The following is a 1,155-nucleotide window of genomic DNA, read 5'->3' on the forward strand; positions in this document are numbered from 1 at the left end:
TTAATGTTTCTCGCTTCTCTTGAATGTTGTTCTCTTTTACAATTATAGAACTTTCCTTGCGACACTTGCGGTAAGATTTATCATTCGCACAGGAGAATGCGTGTCCACATGCATAGGCATAGAAGCAACAGTTTTGCATGCGAGATTTGCCAAAATCACTTATCGAGTAAAGAAGCTTTGGAAAAACATCACAAGACAGCTGTACATTTACATGATTATATCTGCGATATATGTCACAAGAAACTGAAATCCAAACATATGTTGCGCGCTCATATAAATGTAAGAAAAAAATTGCTGTATATTTTAATTATATATATTTAAAAAATAAATGTATGTATTACCTATAAAGATATGGAATTTTTAGGAACTTATTTCCAAAGCTTGTATAAATAACTTGTTAATTAAAATATCGAAGAACTCTATGTGATTTTACATAGTACATTAAGTTTAGCTGTTTTGACAAACGCAGAAAAAAAACTAAAAGTTATATTAAAGCGTTTTGTTGTTTACGTTGCAGAGTCACTTAAAGCGCAAATTCAAGTGCCCGAAATGTCCGAATGTGTACAAAAGTAAACAGTCCTTGAATGAGCATCTTCTGTCGAAGCACAAGGGCATCCGTAAATATGAATGCTTTATCTGCAAAAAAACGTACGGTCATCGATCGAACCTCACTCGTCATCAGAAAGTGCACTCTGGGTCTAGGTAATATCTTTAAAACATTGACGATTAAATTAAAATAGATTAAATAAAATGAACAAAGACTAATCTTTATTAATTAAAATAAAAATAAATAATCAAAAAAATAACATTGATATAATTCAAATCCCAAGAAAAATTCCAAAAGTAAGATACTTACATTTGAATTAAGTAAATAAAAATTTTATTTTTATTTTTTAATTACACATATGTATTGTATGTATGTTTATATACATATATATAGTAAAATTTATTATAAACCTATTTTTCCATAAAAATCTCTTAATAAATTCAAGTATTTATTCTGATATGTTATTAATTTTAAAATGTGTTTTACATACGCAAACTTTTGCATGATACTGCATTATATGTATATACATACATATACATATACACATACTATACTGTACGACTATATTAGTAATTTATATTTATTTTTATCTAAAATATTTTTTTATA

At 26.9% G+C, this 1,155-nt stretch overlaps 1 protein-coding gene across 2 annotated transcripts in view; it reads left to right on the top strand.

Annotated features, from left to right (window-relative positions):
* Positions 1-10: 10 nt before the first annotated feature.
* Positions 11-1,155, top strand: part of LOC112468543 (zinc finger protein 567-like) — a 2,965-nt gene continuing 1,820 nt past the window's right edge. For both annotated transcript variants that reach the window (XM_025037763.1, XM_025037762.1), the window contains exons 1-2: positions 11-279; positions 518-702. In XM_025037763.1, the coding sequence (XP_024893531.1) occupies positions 97-279; positions 518-702 (368 nt within the window). In that variant the 5' untranslated portion in view covers positions 11-96. The remainder of the gene's footprint in view (positions 280-517; positions 703-1,155) is intronic.

Source organism: Temnothorax curvispinosus, unplaced genomic scaffold, assembly GCF_003070985.1.
Source record: "Temnothorax curvispinosus isolate PA1 unplaced genomic scaffold, ASM307098v1 QBEX01018592.1, whole genome shotgun sequence".
Classification (NCBI taxonomy): Eukaryota; Metazoa; Arthropoda; class Insecta; order Hymenoptera; family Formicidae; genus Temnothorax; species Temnothorax curvispinosus.